General features: G+C 41.5%; 1 protein-coding gene across 3 annotated transcripts in view; it reads right to left on the bottom strand.

Annotated features, from left to right (window-relative positions):
- Positions 1–20825, bottom strand: part of acot7 (acyl-CoA thioesterase 7) — a 256312-nt gene that overhangs the window by 212776 nt on the left and 22711 nt on the right. For all 3 annotated transcript variants that reach the window (XM_063033476.1, XM_063033477.1, XM_063033478.1), the window contains exon 2: positions 15229–15346. In XM_063033476.1, coding sequence (XP_062889546.1) covers positions 15229–15346 — 118 coding nt within the window. The remainder of the gene's footprint in view (positions 1–15228; positions 15347–20825) is intronic.

The raw sequence follows: 20825 nt of genomic DNA, 5'->3' as shown, positions 1-20825 counted from the left end.
AGCTGTCGAGGGTAATGTATTCGCTATTAATTTAGAGCAGACAGTTCATATTCACAGAATTCAGTTCCACACCACGAGGTTCAGGAACAGCTCTCACCCTTCAACTATCAGGCTCCTGGACCAAAGTGGACAACTTCACTCACCTCAACACTGAACTGACTTCCACAACATATGGACTCACTTCCAAGGACTCTACAACTCATGTTCTTAAAATTATTATTTACTTATTTTCTTTTGTATTTGCACATTTTGTCTTTTGCACAGTGGTTGTTTGCCAGTCTTTGTGTGAATTTTTCACCGATTCTATTTTATTTCTCTGTTCTACTGTGAATGCTCACAAGACAATGAATCTCAGGGTAGTATATGGTGACATATGCGTAATTTGATAATAAATTTAATTTGAACTTTGACTTTAAAAGACATGGAATTGTGCTTTACTTTTCTCAAAGCATCTTACAACCAACAAAATGCTTTTGAAACACTGACACGACTGTATATTTAGTAAGTGTTACAGCCAATTTGTGCATGGTAAGCTCCAAAACAAGACAATGTGATAAGGTTCAGATCATCTGCTTTTACAAATGTTGATAGAAGGGCAAACATTGACCACAAGAAGAAGGAGAAACTCCCATTTATTTGGATAGTGCCATAGATTCTTCAATAACCACTTGGGAAAAAACACAAGGCCTTGATTTAATAGCAAGTTTAAAAGAGTACAGCACTCCCTCACTGTTGTATTGGAATCGAAGCCTCAAATGTCTGAAGTAGGATAAGCCTGCAACCTGCCAACTCAGAAATGTCTACCAAACAAACTACAGCTGAAGGGTAGAACAGATGCCGGTACAACCACGATATTTATGCCATTCACACTGTGGCATGGGTCCAGCTCCCACCACAGCTCATGTGTTCATATCACACCAGATTTTATCTGTAGCAAACAGTTCAGCACTTTGGCATTTTTCATCTCTTAAAATTATGCATTATGATCTCAGCCAATCAATTAGAATGGCGCAGAGCCTGCACATGGTATTAAAAATCAGATCAGAAACTTCATATTAGCAGCACTGAACCTGCTTTATTATCATTATTCAATTATTAATGGAGCTGAATAAAAGTAATGTTATTATGGAATTTCAATTCTACATCTTCTGAATTCAAATGTTCCTCAAACATGAAATATCAAGTCAATCACACGAAGGAAAAGAATTCACAAAATCAGACAATAAATAATGTAACAAGCATTTTAACCATTTCAGTGCTGAACAAAGTAGTCATTCCATGTACTTATCCTGATGTATGCTGTAGCTATTACTGGGCCATCAGTTTCCAATTAAAAGGAACCTCTGCACAGAATCTGAACTATTTAATGATTCAACTGATTGTTGGATATCTAGATAATATTTCTTATCAGCAACACAAAGGCCGAAGTGTTTTGGAGATGTCTTGTGCGGCTCGGTTCTCAATCCTATCTCCGTGTCAGATAACTACAAATCTCAGTCCCACTCTGGGACTTATTCACATCTTAACACTGGCACAATTCAATGCTTCAGTGGTTCAATTTAATGTCAGAGAATGTTTACAGTATACCACCTGAAATCCTTTTAGCAGGCTCCACAAAAAAGGAAACAAAAACAATTAACAGGAATTCTGCAGATGCTGGAAATTCAAGCAACACACATAAAAGTTGCTGATGAATGCAGCAGGCCAGGCAGCATCTCTAGGAAGAGGTGCAGTCGACGTTTCAGGCCGAGACCCTTCGTCAGGACTAACTCTGTCCTGACTTTTACGTGTGTAACAAAAACAATAGCAGAAAAACATTAGAACAATACTAAAAGTCCTACATTGATGAAGTCAGTTTTTTCTGATAAGTTAACTAAGCGTCATTGCTGTCTTTCAGTGATTCAGGTGGCAAACAAAATGCCTGTGAATCAAACAGCTTGGGGCCTTTTTCCCCTCCTGCTCAATTTTCCTTCCTCAAGTAGGGAGAGGCTCAGGCAGACGTCCCTCCTCTCCCGGAAGTACCAGGAGTCTCCCGCATATTAATCGTGGCTCCCTGATGACCGCAAATTATATACAATATCCTGGAAATCAATTTTTTTGAGAGCCAGCGAGCAGGAGAGCGCGAGAGCGACCACGAGAGAGGGAGAGCATGAGAGCGAAAGAGAGTGACAGAGAGAGAGAGAGCGCGCGTGTGCGCCACGGCAGAGTGTTCCAAAAAAAGAAAATATAAAACGTACGTCACCCCAGACTACCCTAAAGTGTACCCCTGCCTAATAGGGGTCAAAAATAATGACAGTGTTTCTCGCTGCGCTGTTTGCAACAGTGACTTTTCTATTGCCCATGGTGGGTTAAGACTGTAAAAGACGTGTTGAGGTGAGTTTAACAGGTGTCATTCGTTTATTAGCATAGCTAACGTTATTTAAACTAGCTGGTTAGCTGCTAAGGAGCTACTCTATTGCAGACATCCCACCTCTCCCGGAAGTTCCAGGAGTCTCCCGCAAATTGATGGTGCTACCTCCCTGAAATGAGTTTTTGCAGGGTGGGATGTCTGGGCTCAGGGGTCATTTCCTTCCCTGCAAACTGTGCGTCAGGAGGGGTTTGATGGAGGGTCTCACCCTGAAAGCTGATTCCTTTCCATGGATGCTGCTGAGTTCCTCCACCATTTTGTATGTATTACTATGAGTTTCCAGCAACTGAACTGAATTGAGTTGACATTATTTCTTACATCCTTAACATGCGTGAGGAGTAACACTCCGTCTGAATGTGCAATGTGCAGATTATAGTAATTTGTAATGAATATTATGTACAGTAAGATATATAACAAAACAGTCAATATAGCTTAGAACTACAATTGTGTCAGTGTGAATTAATCAATCTGATGGCCTAGTGGAAGAAGCTGTCCCGGAGCCTGTTTGTCCTGGTTTTAATGCTACAGTATTATTTCTTGGATGGTAGCAGCTGGAACAGTTTGTGATTGGGGTTACTCGGGTCCCCAACTATCCTTTGGGCCCTTTTTATGCACCTGACTCTGTAAATGTCCTGAATAATGGGAAGTTCACATCCACAGATGTGCTGGACTGTCCACACCACTCTCTGCAGAGCTCAGCGAATGAGAGAAGTACAGTTCCCATACCAGGCAGTGACGTACTCAGTCAGGATGCTCTCAATTCTGCCCCTGTAGAAAGTCCTTACGATTTGGGGACTAATGCCGAACACCTTCAGCCGTCTGAGATGAAAAAGGCACTGTTGTGCTTTTTATCACCGCACAGCCGGTATGCACAGACCAAGTGAGATCCTTGGTGATGTGTCTGCAGAATCTCTAGTGTTTATGATCAGCACTGACTGACAGTAATCTGTGGAGTTAAAGATCTAGAAAGCTGCCATCAGTGATTCCCTGTGCTTCTTTCACAAAGTGCTCCATTTCATAACCTTCAGAAATTAGCAAAATATTGTAATGAGAGCTTCAAGAATACCCAAACTTTAGTTGCCAAAATATTTGAACAGGCAAATCTTATTCAAGATTCAAGTTTATTTGTCACGTGTATATCGAAATGTACAGTAAAATGAGTCCCTTACGTCAACAACCAACACACTCAAGGCTGTTCAAGGGAAGCCCAAAAGTATCTCACACAGAGATGCAAGTGAGGCTTTGAGGTGAACAATATTTGGAAATTCTTCCTTGCTGCTAGGTGCCAGAGATGCATAAGATATTGGAAATGCAATATACCACTCCACAAAGACCAATCGTTCTTCATGGAAAGGCTTTTAAGGGCCAAGTTTGACAGTAGAAGAAATTTCAACACCCATTTTCTATTGCAAGGTTATTATGATACTGTACTCTGAAAGTAATAACAATCCTTTCACAGTTTTTAGTTGTCTATAACAGTTTGAGCTAATTTCACTGCTGAGAAGAGCTCTTAGTTGAAGTAATGCACCAGAAAGTTGGAAGCAGCTGGTGGCTGAGTTATAACATCACTGCAGAGGTCCTGCCTCATGCAGAGATAAAATACTGGTTTATGTATATTATGATGGTAGCTCTAGAAGTAATTGCAAGATATTTTGATATTGTAACACTCGGGTACAGCCAGCATGCGTTTGTCTTGGGAAAGACAGCCTCTGGCTCAGCCAAACTGAGAAATCTCGTTTGTGTGGATGCTGCGTGATGTGTTGCCCGGTTACAAATATGTACCACAAAATATCAGACAGTACACTATTATGCAATTAAACAATTGAACTTTATAAATCTTTAATCTGACTATAGGGTTAGTAAAGAAAAAGAAAAAGGGCCCATTTTAATGAAACAGTCTAATGTGCACGTTGGAGCTCACAGTTCCATCTATTCAATCGCCGTCAACCTCCTCTGAGCGTCATCGTCCCTCAAACCCTCGCTCCAAGTCCACTCCGTCCGGCAATCCACCAACTCTCTACATTCGCGCCTTCTCTCCATCTCTCGCCAACAAAAGACCGCGAATCCCTTCCCTCAGACCCACAAGAAAGAAACAACATACCTCTCATTGGATGGCACACATTCCAAAGCCCCTGCTATCTCTAGTCATAACCCAAACATTGCTGCTACAGAGACACCATTACATTAGCAGTGAAACATTACAGAGAGGCCATTACATTAGCGGTGAACCCTTACAGTGCATTACAATATATTTCTAAGAATTTTGCACACTTGCAGAGATACCATATCTGTTCCTGATTTTCCCCACACATTTCTCTAACTCTGCCCAAGATTTTGCTGTGTCTACACCACCCTTTAACCAGAGGGTGGTGAATCTGTGGAACTCATTGCCACAGACAGTTGTGCAGGTCAGGTCGTTGTGTATATTAGAAGTGGATGTCGACAGGCTTTTGATTAGTAAGGCCATCAAAGGTTATGGGGAGAATACAGGTTGAGAGGGATAATAAATTAGCCATGATGGAATGGTGGAGCAGTGTCGATGGGCCATATGATTAATTCTTCTCTTGTTTCTGATGGTGATGTTTTATACATTGGTTCTTCTGTAATGCAGACTAGCCACTGCACTTACTGTGATTACTTGCACCTCAAACCCATAACTCGCCAATGAGAAACAGGCCCTTTGGCCCATCTAGTCTGTGCTGAACTAGTCCCATCAATTTTCACTAGGCCATACACCTCCATACCCCTCCCATCCATGTACCTATCCAAATTTTTACTTCAGTGTTGAAATCAAACCGGCATCCATCACTTCCATTGGCAGCTCATTCCACGGTCTCAGCACCCTCTGAGTGAAGAGGTTCTCTCACGTTCCCCTTAGACATTTCACTTTCCACCATTAACCTATGATCTCTAGCTGTAGCAACATACACAAAATGCTGGAGGAACTCAGCAGACCAGGCAGCATCTATGGAAAAGGGTACAGTTGATGTTTCAGACCAAGACCCTTCATCAGGACTGCAGGAAAAAAAAAGAGGAGTCAGAGTTAAGTTGGGTGAGGGGAAGAAGAAACACAAGGTGATAGGTGAAACAGGGAGGGGGGAGGGGTGAAATAAAGTGTTGGGAAGTTGATTGGTGAAAGAGATACAGGGCTGGAGAAGGGGGAATTAATAGGAGAGGACAGAAGGCGATGGAAGAAAGAAAAGGGGGAAGAGCACCAGAGGGAGGTGATGGGCAGGTAAGAATATAAGGTGAGAGAGGGAAATGGGAATGGAGAATCGTGAAGGGAGGTGGGATATTACTGAAAGTTCAAGAAATCAATATTCATGCCATCAGGTTGGAGGCTATCCAGGCAGAATACAAGGTGTTGCTCCTCCACCCTGAGAGTGGAGGAGGCCACGAACTGACATGTCAGATGGAAATGAGAAGTGGAATTAAAACAGGTGGCCACTGGGAAATCCCGCTTTTTCTGGCGGACTGAGCGGTGGTGTTTCCCGAAGCAGTCTCCTAATCTATGTCAGGTCTCAGATTGTAGGAGCAACACCTTACATTCCATCTGGGTAGCCTCCAACCTGATGGCATGAACATCGACTTCTCGAACTTCCGATAATGCCCCCATCCTTTCACCATTCCCCATTCCCTTTTCCCTCTCTCACCTTATCTCCTTATCTGCCCATCACCTCCCTCTTGTACTCCATCCCCTTTTCTTTCTTCCATGGCCTTCTGTCCACTTCTGTCAGATTCACCCTTCTCCAGCCCTGTATCTCTTTCACCAATTAACTTCCCAGCTCTTTACTTCAGCCCTCTCCTCCTCCAGGTTTCACCTACCACCTTGTGTTTCTTTCTCCCCTCCCCCAACCTTCTAACTCTGACTCCTCATCTTTCTCTCCAGATCTGATGAAGGGTCTTGGCCCAAAACATCGACTATAATCTTTTCCATAGATCCTGCCTGGCCTGCTGAGCTCCTCCAGCATTATGGGTGTATTGCTTCGAGTTCCAGTATCTGCAGATCTTCTCTCGTTTGTGATTGGACCTCTAGTTGTAGTCTTAACCAACCTCAGTGAAAAATGCCTGCTTTCATTTACCCTATCTATATCCCTCATAATTTAGTATACCTTAATTGTTAACATTAATAATGTGAAACTACAGCTCAAAAAGCTGGAGTCCTAGTGGTTATAATAGCTAGCTTCTGTTAAAAACCATCTTGGCTGGCTATTGGTTCCTGAAATGCCTTCACTGCTGTCTCTTTGACATTGTAATCTGCTAATCCAGTGTTAGACATGTATTGAAATCATTCTGCAGCTGTCCTTGGTCCCCAGTCATCTTGGATTGCTTTGTTATAGGATGAACACTTCTCCCTCAAGTCACTATGACAGATGGAATGCAACAACCACCACACTCTTTTCAAAAGAGTTCACGCACAGGCACCTTCCCACTTCAGAACCAACTAATCCTTGATCCTCAGGGATAGCCTAGGAAGCAGAGTTTAATGCAAACAGGGACTTTTCAGTACAGTGACCTTTTGTCACACTGCTTAAACATCACTCAAATGCCAATAATAAATGGGACTGGTCACCCAAATAATGATTAAAAAAACTTCCAAAAATATTGGACTTAATGTGCGGAATGAAGAACTCAAGACAATTCAACCTTCTTTCTTCAATTTATCAATCCAGCACTCAAATCAAGAACTTTTTTTTCTAGAGATACAACATGGTAACAGGCCCTTCCAGCCCATCAAGTCCATGCCATCCAATTACATCTGTGTGACCAGTTAACCGACCAACCCATACATCTTTGGAATGTGGGAGGAAACCAGATCACTTGGAGGAAACCCACGTGGTCACAGTGAGAATGTACAAAATTACAGACAGTGGTGGGAATTGAACCAACACAATGCTGATGGAACGCCCACTGTCAACTAGTAGGAACAAAGTAATGCTCTGCCTATCTTGCCTGAATAGCGTATATTTAATCCCAAACCTTTTGCATCTTTTCTTGAGCCTTTGGTCTTTGCTTTTAATCCAGCCATTCCAAGTCCTGAGTGGTGTTGGAAACCACTGTTTTTTAAGAATACCTTTTGTAAGATTTGTACTTTTTAACAAACTCATGTAATTTTGACACTCACTGGCAGTAAGTGATATAGCAGCTAAACTAACAACTTATCACCTTTCTCATTTTTCATTGGCTAAGTACTAGCACGTTAACCACGTGATATAATTGTTCTAATAATGTAGCCTATTAACTAGTTATTCCTGTCTAAGGAATGTCTTATCTCATCTCTAAAAGTGATGGATTTTTCAGGTGACGTCTTGGCTTCTTTACTCCTTTGTCTTTGCATCCATACACCCTTAGCATCGGTTCCCAGTTCCTCACTTACAAACGTTTGTAGTTTGCATCGCACTTGTATGGTTGCTTGTACCGTAAAATAAACTGAAGTCTTGGAATTAAGACTGCTGAGCATTCCTGACTCCCAGAAGAACCCTAAGGATCAGAAGATGCAACAGTGGGATAGACAATATGAATGTCAATTAGTAAACAACTTAGGACAGCTTTGTGCTACAGGTTCATGTACACTGGGAATTGGGTTGAAACTGCCTCGAACTCTCTCAGACAGAACTATTATAGTTATTATTGTGATGAGAATACACATAAAATTAAGATGTTTGCTGGCCTGGGTTAGCATCAGTGACATCAGCAAGTGGTCTGCCACCTGTCCGCAGGGGAAGGAGAGATAAGGAACAATGGAGCAGCGTCTGGAGATGTGTAATGAAGGAACGGGGGAGAGAGAGCTGTCTGGAGCGGCTCCCCCCTTTGAACCTTGAACTGTTTGAAGTGATGGACAGGCGATACCCCAGCAGGGGGATAAAAAGGGACCGGTTCGCTAAGGCAGGACACACACGCCACCCGAGGTAACGAGACCCTGGAAGCGGTACGCCTCTCACGAGTCGGTGGGAAGTACCAGACAACAGCCAGGGTGGAAAGGTACGATCAGCGGGAACCCGATGTGCGTCCGCCCTTGCCTGGGTGCCGGGTTCACTGCAGAGGATCGACCGCATCTGGAGGAGGGGTCACAGTCGGTGACCTCAGGTGACATCACCAAGGACCTGCCCAAAAGCTGCTTGTGAGCCATATCGCCGGTCTGTGAGTGAAGCCATGTCTGAATGATCAGTTGTTCCTGTTCTCTCTCTCTCTCCCCCCACGTTGTCCATCGCCATGGCAACGATTACTGCGAACTGAACTACTAAACTGGACTGAACTTTGAGTCACTTTGAAATTTGGTCATTTACCCCTAGCCAACGATAGAGCTTGATTGATGCTGTTATCTTAATTCTGTGCACATGTGTGTTTATCATCGCTGAACTGTTGCATTTATTATCCTTTCGATTACTGTGTTGCTTGTTTCTTTAATAAAACTTTCTTAGTTCTAGTAATCCAGACTCCAACTGAGTGATCCATTTCTGCTGGTTTGGCAACCCAGTTACGGGGTACGTAACATTATATAGAGAAGACTTGCATCGTTCAGTCTGGATGAGATTCAGACCTAGAGATAACAGATCCAATGCATTATACAGACCCACTGCTTTTTTCTTCCACCATTCACAGTACTCTTTAACCTTGATAAAAATCAGTTTTACATCAAACCATAAGCAGAGAAGTTAACTTCCGTTTCATCAACCCCATTTCCTTTACAAGCAGATCTTATACTGGAAAAATCATAATCTATGACTTTTTATTTTCCATTTTGAGGATGATCATTCCTCCATTTAATCATTATTCAAACATTCATAGGTTATGCAAACATATCATATCTTACACTAATTTAGTTTCGGCTAAAGGCACTGAAGTGTAAGCATTCCTGTATTATATTGTTACACTAAGCAAAAATAAATACTCGATATTGAAAATAAATTATAGGATGTATTTAATTTGAGAAGTCAAATTAACTCATGAGGAAGTGAAGGAAATAAGTGTTAATCAAAACATTGTCCTTGAGGAGTTGGTGACCTTGAATACAGATGAATTCCAAAGACCCAGTGAACTATATTCCAGAGCTTTGAAAGAGGTGGCTAAGAGAATACTGGATTATTTGGTGCTCATCTTCCAACATTCCATAAATTCTGGAATTATTTCCTATGGATTGGAGGGGGGGGGGGGAGTTAACAAATATAAACCATAGAACATTACAGCACAGTATAGGCCCTTCAGCCATGATGTTAGGCCAACCTCTTAACTTGCTCTAAGATCAAACTAACCCTTCCCTCCTATATAGCCCTTCATTTTTCTATCATCCATGTGCGTATCTAACAGTCTCTTAAATGTCCCTAATGTATCTGCTTCTACCACCAACCCTTGCAGGGCATTCCACACACCCGCCACTCTCTGTTAAAAACTTACCTCTGACATCCCCCCTAGATGTTCCGCTAATGACCTTAAAATTATTTCCCCCCTCAGATTAGCCATCTCTGCACTGGGGAAAAAAAAGTCACTGGCTATCCACTTGATCTATGCCTCTTATAATGGATCAAAACACCACTCATCCTCTTTATCTCTAAGGAGAAAAGCCCTATCTTGCTCAACCTATCTTCATGACATGTTCTCTAATCATTAATCCCAGTAAATCATCAGTGTTCACTTCCTTTTTGGCATAATTCCAAGGGACTGACATACATATATACGTCAAAGATTACCTAATCCATATTAATTCAGCATCATCAAATTCCAAAATTGAGATGAGAACACAAATGCAATGAGCACTGAATTGAAAATGGAATTTAGCCCCTAACAGAACAGTGGTAATGAATTCAATAGATGTGTTTTATAACCCTCTGTACACAAGTCATTGCTTCCCTAATCTGCATAGTTTTATATTATTACCCTTCAACCATCAGCCACATGAACCAATGTGTGGTTAGCACAAGGCTTTACAGTACAGGCGGCCCAGGTTCAATTCTCACCACTGACTGTAAGGAATTTGTACATTACCCCACATAATCATGTAGGTTTCCTCCGGGTGCTCTGGTTTCCTCCCACAGACCAAAGGCATACCGGTTGGTTGGTTAATTGGTTATTGGTTGGTAGGATTAAATTGGGGTATTGCTGGGTGGCACAGCTTGAAGGGCCGGAAGGGCCGATTCTACACTGTACCTCAAAAATAAAAATAAATAAACCAGTATCTCAACACTGAACTGATTCCACAACCTATGAATTCGCTTTCAACCACACTACCATTTATGTCCTCAATATTATTTATCATTATTACTATATATTTTTTTCTAATTGCCGTTTGTCTCCTTATGCACATTGGTTGCTTATCTTTATTTGTGTACAATTTTTCATTGATTCTATTGTGTTTCTTCGTATCTACTGTGAATGCCCGCAAGAAAATGAATCTCAGGGTAGCATCTGGACACGTATACGTACTTTGATAATAAATTTACTTTCAACTATTGGAATTTGAGCACTCCACGGAAGGTCAGCATTCCCGATGGCGTACTGTTGAGTTAATTAGCCACTGTAAGTGATCCCTTAGTGAAGGTACGTAGAAGATTACAACACAGGACCAAGTCAAACAGCCCATGATGCCAAACTAAACTCATCTCATCTGCCTGCACTTGGTTCATTTCTCTATATCTCATAAGTGGCAAAAAAATTAAAGAAGAGTCTGTGAGCTTGTGAGGAAGAATAAACTATAGAGATACAGGGAATAGGAATAGTTGGAAGCTGGCAAGGAACAGTTAGGTACTATACACTCCTTCCATGTTGTAGCAAACTTACTCATCCTGAGCTGCTCTTCGGAGTGACATTAAGTGACCCTAAATCATCACAGCATCACACAAAATGCTGAAGGAACTCATGTACTGATGGAGGACCTCAGCCCCAGAGTGTCGACTGTTTACTTCCCCCCATAGATGCTGCCTCACTTGCTGAGTCCCTTCTGTATGTTGTGTGGTGCTCGAGCTTTCCAGCATCTGCAGAATCTCTTTTGTGGAAATCACTGCAGAGAGCAAACCCAGAATACTGTGAGGTGAAAATTTCCAAATCTTGACCTGTACTGAAGATGCAGCACTACATGTTCAAGTCTGGATTAGTTGGAGGAACTGCAGGTAGTGGTGTCTGCATGCACCTCCCGCCTCTATACTTCTAATTAATGGGGGCTAGAGATTTCTAAGGCTTGTCAGCCGGTGCAGCAGAATTTACAGATGGAATCAGCTGTAGTGGAGGGGTGCATGTTTCAGATGGAGGTTTGGAGGCAGACATCAGAACATCATTCAAGAGGGTGAACCCTCACAAGGCGTCAGGCCCTGATGGTGTACCTGGTTGGGCACTGAAAACCTGTGATGGGAGTATTCAAGGATATCTTCAATCTCTCACCTCTACAGTCAGAGGTTCCCACTTGCTTCGAAAGGGTGACAATCATACCAGTACCCAAGAAGAGCTGGGTGAGCTACCTCAATGACTACTGCTCAGAGGCACTCACATCTACTGTGATGAAGTTGGTCATGGTCAGAATCAACTCCTGCCTAAGCGAGGGCCTGGACCCGCTGCAATTTACCTATCGCCACTATAGGTCTACAGCGATGCAGGTCTCACTGGCTCTCCATTCAGCACTGGATTGCCTGGACAATAGCAATACCTATGTCAGGCTACTGTTTATTGATTACAGCTCAGCGTTCAACACAATCATACCCTCAGTTTTAATCAACAAGCTCCAAAACCTGGGCCTCGGTACCTCCCTCTACAACTGGATCCTTGATTTCCTCACTGGGAGTCCACAGTCAGTGCAGATCGGAAATAACATGCCCCCTTGCTAACAATCAACACTGAACACTGAAGCCATGTACACTACCTGACAATATTTTCCCCTTGTTTTGCTCTCTTTTTGCACTATTCATTTTATATATACCTTAATGTAATTTATAGTTTTCTATTATTCCATATTGCAGTGTACTGTTAACGCAAAAGAACAAATGTCACATATGCCAGTGATATTAAGTCTGATTCTGATGTGCTAATCCAGATCAGTACTCATCTTCTTCATGGCGTGCATCTTGTATGTCATGAAAGAGACTGGAGGAGTCAGGCACTTATTCACTCGTCACACGAAAAAAACCTTAGACCTACCCTGGGAGCCACAGAATTTATCTCCCCAATCTAGCTACATTTCTGAGCAAAGGCAGCTTCAGTATGTTTAATGATAATAATATTACAGAGGAGGTGTATCAAGACACCTAGAAATTCTCCTGTGGAAAGCCAAAAAGAGTTTGTTCACAGAAGTTTGCACATATTTCCAAGTCAGTTAACACTAGTTGTTTATCAAGGTAGTTTTTATATGCAAGTATTTTGTGCACCCCACCACCAATATTTATTTATCTCACACAGATAACGTTATCATCAAGTCACTTCCGTGAGGTTTTCAATTGCATTCATTTGAATCATGACTGGCCCCATTCTCTCAGACAATAAATAGCTTCTAATAAAACTGAACATTTAAGCTGAATGTAATGACAGAGTCTCATACATTTCTCCTACAATTATAGAGAAAACTCTCCATTAAACAAGTGTTAAGTTGACTTATTCAAGCTGGGATCCAAATAACCACATCCCAGGTGATTTCATCAGGCTCATCCTCAAAACTGAATCACAAAATTGCAGCAGAATCCTTCAAAAGAAATACAAACAGAAAATTCTACAACCACTCAACACATCAGACAGCACCTATGAAGGGAGGAACAGATCAAAGACGCAGCATCATGCCTTCAAGATAGAAGCAACTGCATATTCATCAGATCAGTGTTAAAAACAAAATGAGGGAGAGACACCTGACAGTGCACATCAAAAACCTTTCCCTAATGGCTCGGATCTCAGGATGTTGGTCGGCACGGTAGTGTAGTGGTTTGCACAACGCTTTACAGCACCAGCGACCCGGGTTCAGTTCCCATTGCTGTCTATAAGGAATCTGTATGTTCTCCCCGTGACTGCGTGGGTTTCCTCCGGGTAGTCCAGTTTCCTACCACAGTCCAAAAACTTACCGCTTGATAGGCTAGTTAGTCATTGTATATTGTCCCGTGATTAGGCTGGAATGAAATCGGGGAATTGCTGAGCGGCACGGCTCTAAGAGCCCATGCTGCATCTCAATAAAGAACTTTCACAGCGTCACATCATAGCACAACTGGCACTCTTTCACCTCCTGGGAGTCAGGGGTGTTGACAAGGAATGAGTGCAAGCTACACTGAAGGATAGGAAAAAGAATGATGCACCAAGAGGGACAGAAGAATCAGCACTAACTTCTAAAGTTCATTAGGATGCTTCCCTGTGTAAAGGCTACAATATTGGAAGTTACCAGGAACATGTTAATCAGTTCACACATTCCTCTTCCTCCCACAAGCAGAGGTCGCTGGTGTCTGGCTGCTGTCCTGCTATTTTCTTCCCATTCCTTTTGTTGTCAGCAGCTCATTTGTCTTTTGGGTGATATCTTCTTGGACTTCTTCCTCTTCACCACCCACCATTCTTCCTCTTGTCCCTTTGCCCTCCCCTCTTCCATTAACTCCTGCTCATCTTGTGGAGGGGCCTGAGGAGTTTTGGTTGGAGGGTGGGAGCTCAGGGCAGTCAGTCACAAATCTCTGTTTCGGTCTTGACCGCTGCCTCTGCATTGGTGGCGGGTGTGTTGACATTTGTCTGGGCAGGACCCCTCATGATCTGAGTATAGGTAACAGCATGTTGGGCAGACCACATTATCTGAATAAGTCCACCGTGTTCTCCGAGTATCATGAACTAGTAAATAAAGGATAATTGTCCATTCACCTTACTACAACTTTTTATACATAGGTGTCTGCCTATGAACCAATATTTCCCCTGTAAATTAGTGCCTCTGGTATTTATCTGACAGGTACAATAAAGTGTAATTGAAATTCTTGCTCACAATACTCTAATCATTGTTAGTAACACTATTAAAATTATCTGATAGCTTTCTCATTTGGCATAAGAGCAACGCTGGGAAAACACATGAAGCCATTGAGCCAGGTATAGAAATTAAAGGAAGTTTCAGTACAATATGCATCCTTATCACTGAAATATACAACACTCTTCTATAAAACTTGAGTTTCTGTTTTGTCAGGAATAAATATCAAGCTGCTTTACATTCATTTGAAATATTTATCATTTCTAAAACATAACTTAAACAAATTAAGGGATCACTTGTCGCTCTAACAAATAAGGGAGGTATGGTGGGAGGGGCTACTAGACGGTATCGAAAGAAGCTACAGAAAGTTGTAAAATTAGTCAGCTTCATCATGGGTACTAGCCTCCGTAGTATCCAAGACATCTTTAAGGAGCAGTGCCTCAGAGAGGCAGCGTCCATTATTAAGGACCCCCATCACCCAGGACATGCTCTCGTCTCATTGTCAGGAAGGAGGTACAGGAGCCTAAAGGCACACACTCAGTGATTCAGGAACAGCTTCCTCCCCTGTGCCATCTGACTTCTAAATGGACATGGAACCCATGAACACTACTTTATTTATTTTTATTATTTTTGTTTTTACACCACTATTCTTAATTTAACTGCTTAATATACATTTACAAACTTACTGTAGTTGGTTATTTATTTCTATATTTATCATGCATCGCTTTGTACTGCTGCCACTAAGCTAACGTATTTCATGGCATTAAACCCAATTCTGATTCTGTTTTCTGCATGTATATGCCAACAGAAAGTAAAACTGAATAATCAACACACGAGGGTCTGTCGTCAAAATCTCTAGATTTGCCACAACAATGTGAAGCCAGATCTGTTCATTCATACGAGGTCAACTTTTGAGACTCACCTCATTCTGACTGTTGCAGTGCCTGGTGCTGATGATGGCTCCGGCCTCCTCTATCATTTTCAGAATTGTACCACCATGGACATTGCCCGCAATGTTCGCATCATCAGGGCGCAAGATTCTGCAAGAGGTCAGAATTGTCACACTTCTTGAGATAAGAGTTAAGGACAAACTACAGTGCAAAATAACATTATATATAAAAAAAACTAAAGTACAAGATAAGCTAGAGCCCCAAGTTCATGACCTTGACTTCTAACCTTAAAATTCACAGGTCATGGTGCACTTTCCTCTGTCTCAAAGACTCTATCCTTATGGTGCCATGTTTCTCAGGTTCCAAACTGCAGCAGAGTTTTACTCAAGATCACGGTAGTGTAGCAGCTAGCATTAACACTTTACAGCACCAGCAATCAGTTCAATTCCCGCCACTGTCCATAAGGAGTTTATACTTTTTCCCCCATTACCACGCGGGTCTCCACCTAGTGATCCAGTTTCCTCCACGTTCCAAAGACATACGGTCACCTTTAGAAAGTCGTGGGCATGTTACGTTGGTGCTGCAAGCACGGGATCACTTGCCAACTGCCCCCAGCACATCCTCAGACTGTGTTGGTCATCAATGCAGACAATGCATTTCACTGCGTGTTTTGATGTACGTATGACAAATAAAAGTTAATCTTTCTAATGTTTCTTTCTATTACAACTCTCCACCCCACAGTGACACGAGCCTGCACCTGTAGTTCTTCACAGATTAAAAATGCACTCTCAATTTTAATAATGCCCAGGAGCAATTTGTATAGATCCAGTAATTATATAGCAGACAATGGGGGATTCAGCAGGCTCTCTGAAAGAGCCACATAATTAGCTCCATTCCTCAGCTACTTTCTCTGCAGCCTTGTCATCCTTCCTTCATTAAAAGCAGCAGCAATGACTCTACCACATGGTCATGTTTTAATAATGTTCTTTCACTACTTATACAGGCTAGAAAGATAGAACAAGCAGAAGAAATCACGTTATATCTTGGTTTGTACGATGTCCCACAGATGTACGGCCTGTGGAATGAGACTCAGAAGCAGCAAGAGATGCAAGAACAGAATGAACGGAAGAGTAACAGCAGCAATAAACCAGAGATTTCCACAGCAGCTCTCTACTTACAATGTCCTCTGCATTTCTACTGTCATCAAATATAGAGCAGTTCTGGCCCTTTGGCCCATGGTGTTGTGTTGACCTTTTAACCTACTCCAAGGTCAATCTAACGCTGGAGTTCCCAGCCTGGGGTCCACACACCGCTTGGTTAATGGTAAGCCGATAAGACAAAGGAGCAGAATTAGGCCACTCGGCCCATCGAGTCTGCTCCGCCCTTCCATCATGGCTGATCCCAGATTCATACACCTGCCTTCTCACCATATCCTCTCATGCCCTGACCGATCAACTTCCGCCTTAACTATACTCACGGACTTGGCCTCCACCGCAGTCTGTGGCAGAGCAGTCCACTGATTTACTACTTTCTGGCTAAAAAAAAGAGTCCGTGGCATGAAAAAAAGGTTGGGAACTTCTGATCTAATGTTTTCCTCCCACATTGCCATCCCCATTTTTCTTTCATCCATGCACCCATCTAAGAGTCTCTTAAACGTCCCTACCATATCTGCATCTACAACCACCAGAGATTTTTTTTTATTTATTGAGATACAGCATGGAACAGGCTTTTCTGACTCCTCCAGCCTCACTGCACAGCAATCCCCCAATTTAATCTGAGCCTAGTCACAGGACAATCTACAATGATCAATTATCCTACTAACCGGTAGGTCTTGGGACTGTGGGAGGAAACCAGAGCATCTGGAGAAAACCAACATGGTCACAGAGAGAACATACAAACTCCAAACAGGCAGCAGCATAAACTGAACCCGCGTCACCTGCACTGTAAAGCGTGGTGTTAACCACTATGCTACCGTGCCAACCTTTCTTGTAAACTTACATCTAGATAATATGACACAGGTCTCTTCAAAATCCTTGGGGGTTATTCAAACAATCTGTTAACTTTCAGACAATACACTCTGACCACTTCAACGTTAAATCGTCAGAGATCGTTCTGACATGTCGGTCCGTCGGTGGAGGAGCAACACCTCATACTCCGTCTAGGTAGCCTTGGTCATTATGCTTAAAAATGTAATGATTTCATGCTTTAAAACCCTTAAAAATAAGGATATTAAGGCCTGAATCTGTAAATAAACTAGATTCACAAACAGAAAGTTCTGCATGGGAATGGAAGATACCCAACGTGCACAAGAGGTGAACAAGGAAGGTGATTTGTGGATTGAAGAAAGTGATCACAGGCTGACCTACAGCACCATCTAGTGATCAGCTCCACACCAGCAGCAGAAAAGACTAAGGCAAGGCATGCATCCTCTCAACCCAACATAATGCCTGGAATCTTGCAATTACCTTGTACATTTACTATAGGAAATCATCCATAGGGCTTTAATTGTGTATAGCTATAGAAATATCACTGGCAAACAGGATTCAGGTAAACCTGAAGGCGTCTTATAAGTATACTAGCTGCTATATCTAGCAATACCTTAGTTATTATGCTGCTGGCACGATATTTGCATTTATCTCCATGGAATCATTTCGCAATCTTCTTCTTCATTTGCCTTGCGCGTTACATGCTTGGGCAATCATGGCACTCCACATCGAACGATCCCTCGCAGTGTCAATGATATCTCGCACACTTAGATCTGTTAGTTCTTTCACAGTGTCCATACATTTTCTTCTTTGCCTTCCTCTTCCGCGTTTCCCAAGCATACAGCCTTGTAGTGTAAGGCATTCTATTTCTCCCTTTCTGATGACATGGCCCAGGAATTCAAGTTTCCTCTCATTTAATGTTCTCATTAAAGATCTTTTTGTATGGGCACTTTGGAGTACTGTCTCATTAGTTACCCTATCTCTACATGATATTTTCAGCATTCTTCTAAGACACCACATTTCTGTTGTGTCTAAGTTTCTTTGGAGTTCTGGTGTTATAGTCCATGTTTCGGAAGCATACAGCAAGATTGACCAGATGTAACATTTTGTGTAAATGTAAAAAAAAGTTACAAATGTTACATTTTGCTATACACCTTGTAAATTAAATAAAATCTAACTTAAATATATAAGTAATCAATGAATAAGATAAGCAGGTGTTCAAACTTATGTAATCTAATTAATTATGTATAAAAATTACATTTAATGCAATTCTTTCTAAATTCCTATGTACCTATGCACAATGTATAAATTCATTTAAGTTCAATGTTGAGGTGTTTCAGAATGCATTATTTTACTTTATTTCAAATCTGGTGTAAAATGTACGGATCATTTTAATCTCCAATTCTGGAGCAACCAAAAATATAGAAGAACCTGGGAAAATCATTAGGTTTCAAGATTAAGATTAACAACTCATTAGTCATTGTGTCCTCATGCCTTGTTGACACTCATAGCAGAACTATTTGGAATCGGTTCTGCTCACCTCATTATAGGAAGGATGTGGAAGCTTTAGACAGGATGCAGATAAAACTTACCAGGATTCTGCCTGTACTAGAGGGCATGTCTTATACTGATAGGTTGAGCAAACTCGGGCTTTTCTCTTTGGAATGAAGGAGGATAAGAGGTAACTTGATAGAGGTGTACAAGATGATAAAAGGCATAGCAGACTTTTTCCCAGGGCAGAAATGGCTAATACAAAGGCATATTTTTTAGGTGATTCAAAGAAAGTATGGGGCGGGGGGGTGGGGGCGAGGGATGCCAGAGGTAAGTTCTTCATGCAGAGGTTGGTGCGTGGATGCCCTGCCAGGGGTAGTGGTAGGGGCAGGTACATTTGGGGTATTTAAGAAACTCTTAGATAGGCACATGGATGATAGAAAAGTGGAAACAGTTACATTGATCTTAGAGTTGGTTAAAAGGTCAGCACAATATTTTGGGCCAAACGGCCTGTACAGTTCTGTAATATTCTGTGTTTTGTTCTCTGAGGTTGCTTGAATTGAAAACATAGATCAGATGAGTAATTTATATCTGAGGAATGAAGATGTTTTCCCCTACATCATTACCAGTCATTATTGTAGCCTCAATGACATGTGGTAGTAATTTTTAAACTGATGGTCTTGTGTCATTGCGTAGGTTTGCTAGATACAAATTCCCAAACAGCATGACTGGAGCTTCCTCCTTCTAGTTCAAGATTATGTGATGGCATAACAGATGGTGACAGATACTTTAAAAAATTAAAGTGTCTAATGGGAAAGTATCTAAAGTTTTTAATGGGAAAATATATAGTCTCATTTATGTCTATTGCACTGTCAAAATGACCTGTATTGTACAAGTTATGTGGGAAGCTTTGAAAGAAGATCTTTATTAATGGTACCACGTCACTGTTTTAAGCTAAAATTACTCTTTCACGAAACGGCTGATCAGTCAAAAGACATTGACAGACATTTGGGAAAGCAGATTGCATCAGATCATGAAGTAATGTAACAACTTGACCCAACTTTTTCACAATTCTTTGTGTTTAGTTTCCCCATTTCCTAATTTGAGTAAATTCAAAGAATACTCTTTTACGGATGCATCACCTGTCATATGCGTTTGAAGTGCAATTGTTTATCATTCTTCCGCAATGTGTAATACAGGATTTTAATTTCTCTACTTTAATACTTCATGGTATTACTGGTAGGGTTTGATTAAAATCTCCAGCTAGCACTAAAATAACAGCTCCTTTTAATTTATTATTGTGTCCAAGATTTTGTAATGTTCAATGTAATACTTTGTGATCTATTATAAATTTATCCCAGACAATGAGTTCACAATCTTTTAAAACTGTTTTCCACTACAGTTCCCCAGCCAATGTTATATGTTGAAGTCTTTATTTTTGTCAGTTTAATAGGAAGCTAATGCAGTTTCTCTCCCTATTAGAGTTGAAGTGATGCCTGAAGATGCCACAGCCAGAGTAATCATGCATTGCCTTTGAACTTTTAACAAAGGTAGATTAATCAAGAACAACAGGAATTCTGCAGATGCTGGAAATTTCAAGCAACACACATCAAAGTTGCTGGTGAACGCAGCAGGCCAGGCAGCATCTCTAGGAAGAGGTACAGTCGACGTTTCAGGCCGAGACCCTTCGTCAGGACTAACTGAAGGAAGCAGTTAGTCCTGACGAAGGGTCTCGGCCTGAAACGTTGACTGTAGCTCTTCCTAGAGATGCTGCCTGGCCTGCTGCGTTCACCAGCAACTTTGATGTGTGTAGATTAATCAAGAAATGTTTTTACTGAGAAGTACCCAAAAATAAAAATTCCTTGTGCTATATACTTAATAATCAGAAATATTTGAGTAATGTTATAAATATATTGCTTGATTAAGAATTGGTGTTTGTTTAAATAATTTACTACGGGTTATATGTACAAAGAACGTGATTGGCATATGTCATAACACCACTGCTTTATGTGTGGATGTAGCGCTTAAAGTAAAAACAAATGTACACAAATTATCTCCAGGCTCCCTTGTTTTCCTCTTAATCATTTTTTTTTATGTTTTGATGTTACAAAACATAACAGTGGCGACGAAGAAGTTTTAAATGAACTTCCAAC

Source organism: Mobula hypostoma, chromosome 25, assembly GCF_963921235.1.
Source record: "Mobula hypostoma chromosome 25, sMobHyp1.1, whole genome shotgun sequence".
Taxonomy (NCBI): domain Eukaryota; kingdom Metazoa; phylum Chordata; class Chondrichthyes; order Myliobatiformes; family Myliobatidae; genus Mobula; species Mobula hypostoma.
The sequence above is the reverse complement of the archived record's forward strand: the minus strand, read 5'-3'. Positions and strand labels throughout refer to the sequence as shown.